Genomic DNA, 2,322 nt, shown 5'->3' on the forward strand with positions numbered 1-2,322 from the left:
TTTTTGGCTGATCCAGGGATTGAACTCAGGCCCTTGCACTTGCCAGAGAAGTGCTTATTCCACTGAGCCATCTCCCCGGCTCTTTGTTTGTCTTGAGACAAGGTCTTGCTGTGTAGTTCAGGCAAGTTCTTTACATAGTCTAGGCTAGTCTTGAATTCAACATGATCCTCTTCAGCCTCCTAAGTGCTGGGATTACAGAGCTGTGCTACCACACCCAGTTATATGATTAATTTTTAAACCTCATTTATTATATTGTGAAAAAGTTTTGTTACATGGTTTCATGTAATTATTTTCTTTTGTAGGTTGAGGAGTTAGTCAATGAAACATCTGAACTTGATGTTTCTGAAAGCAAAACACGAAGTGGAAAAGTCTTTCAAAATAAAATGGTAAATATTGCTTAGGTTTGTTTTCCTTTATTTATAAGCTTGTAATTTCACCCCATATTGAGTTTATTTTACTACTTTGTTTATTGAAGCAATATTTATTAAGTACCTATTATTTATCAAGTAATTTTTTTTTTTTTTTTTGCGGTACTAGGGATTGAAGGGACCTTGCTTTTGCCAGGCCGGCATGTATGCCACTGAGCTATATCCCTGTCCCTGGTCAAGTACTTTTATTAGGTACTGAGGATATAATATGGTTAACACATAGTTCTAGATCTTGGCTAAAAGTTTGGTAACCAAAAGTAAACAAGCAATTAACTTATTCAAAAGTTTTTGCATAACCAAAGAATCATCAACAGAGTAAAGAAGCAGTCCACAGAGTAGGGAGAAAAATTTTGCCAGCTGTTCCTCTAATTAAAGTATACGAAGAGGGGCTGGTGAGATGGCTCAGTGGTCTAAAGCACCTACTTAGAACAAGCTTAGCAAAGCACAGGGACTGCGGTTCAATCCCCCAGCACCACATGCCAGCCAGCCCCACCCCCTGGTGGGCTGAGCTGGCCACACACACACACATAAATAAATAAAATTTAAATAAAGTATACGAAGAACTCAAAAAAATCAGACCCCTCCAAATTTAAAGACCCAGTGAAAAAATTGGTATCTAGGATGTTACTTTTCACTTGCTGGGACAAAATATCTGTCACCCAAAATGAAGGAAGGAAAGGTTTATTTAGCTCACAGTGAAGGTTTTAGTCCATATTCAGGTGGCTCCAAGGCAGAAAGGCACATGGCAGAGAGCAATCATTTGTGGCTGCAGCAAAGAAGGAGAGGAATTGTGGTAACAATGGCAATAGAGAGCAAGTCTGTCTCCCTTAGAGTGCATTCAGGCTACCCATCCAGGCTGGGTGTTGCATTCACCCTCATAATCTCAACACTATATCAGGAATTAATCACAAACTCTAGAAGTCTGCCCCAAAACTGCATGAGGTTTTGGGGGGACAACTAGACACAAACCATAACATGAAATGAATATACACTTCTCAGATGAAGTCAAAATGGCAAATAAATATATGGAAAAGTGTTTAACATCACTGGTCTTTTGGAGATTAAAACAATTCTGAGCTTCCTTCTTACCCCAGAAAGAATGACTGTTATTAAGAAATCAACTGCCAGGGAGATCACTCAGTGGCATAAGCACCTGCGTATGGTAAGCACAAGGTCCTGAGTTCGATCTCCAGTACCAAAAAAAAAAAGGAAGAAATCAACCAATAACAAGTGACGGCTGGGATGTGGGGGGGAAAAAAAGGAACCTTCACTGTTAGTGGGAGTGTAAACTAGTGCAGCCATTGTGGGAGTCAGTGTGGAGATTCCTCAAAACACTAGGACTAGAAGTCCCATTTGATCCAGCTTTTCCCCTTCTTGGTATCTTCCCAAAAGAATTAAAAGCATACCACAGCAATATATGCATACCCATGTTCAACCCAAATGCTCACCAACTGATGGATAAAAAAAGATGTGTTTTTATACAATAAAGTACTATTCAGCCATAAATAAGAAAAATTTGAGCCATTTCTAGCTAAATGGATGGACCTTGAGACCATACTTTAAGTAAAATAAATTGGACACATGTGTAAATATTGCATTAGCTCTTTGATGTAAGAAACTGTAAGTGTAAATAACAAAAATTATAATAGAAATTGTTAAATAGGAAGAAATTGCTCAAAATGGAAGGAAAACTAGAAGAAGAAGGAAGGCAAAATAAAAAAATGAGGAAAAAAAAAAACATAAAAAGGAAAAAAAGCTTTGAAAATGAAGAGACCAGGTGCAAGAGAGAGGAGAATGGGAAGAGAGAATAAAGATAAATCAAGTACCAGTATAAATTCCCTATGATGAATGTGATCACTATGTACATCTAAAATGTACCAATAAACTTTTTTTA

The 2,322-nt window shown here is 37.6% G+C and overlaps 1 protein-coding gene across 1 annotated transcript in view; it reads left to right on the plus strand.

The window, feature by feature from the left end:
- Hormad1 (HORMA domain containing 1) overlaps positions 1–2,322 on the plus strand; it is a 28,236-nt gene that overhangs the window by 20,172 nt on the left and 5,742 nt on the right. Inside the window, exon 12 of the mRNA XM_004632492.2 lies at positions 303–386. Within this exon, the coding sequence (XP_004632549.1) occupies positions 303–386 (84 nt within the window). The remainder of the gene's footprint in view (positions 1–302; positions 387–2,322) is intronic.

The sequence above is a fragment of the Octodon degus genome, unplaced genomic scaffold (assembly GCF_000260255.1).
Source record: "Octodon degus isolate 3935 unplaced genomic scaffold, OctDeg1.0 scaffold00048, whole genome shotgun sequence".
NCBI lineage: Eukaryota > Metazoa > Chordata > Mammalia > Rodentia > Octodontidae > Octodon > Octodon degus.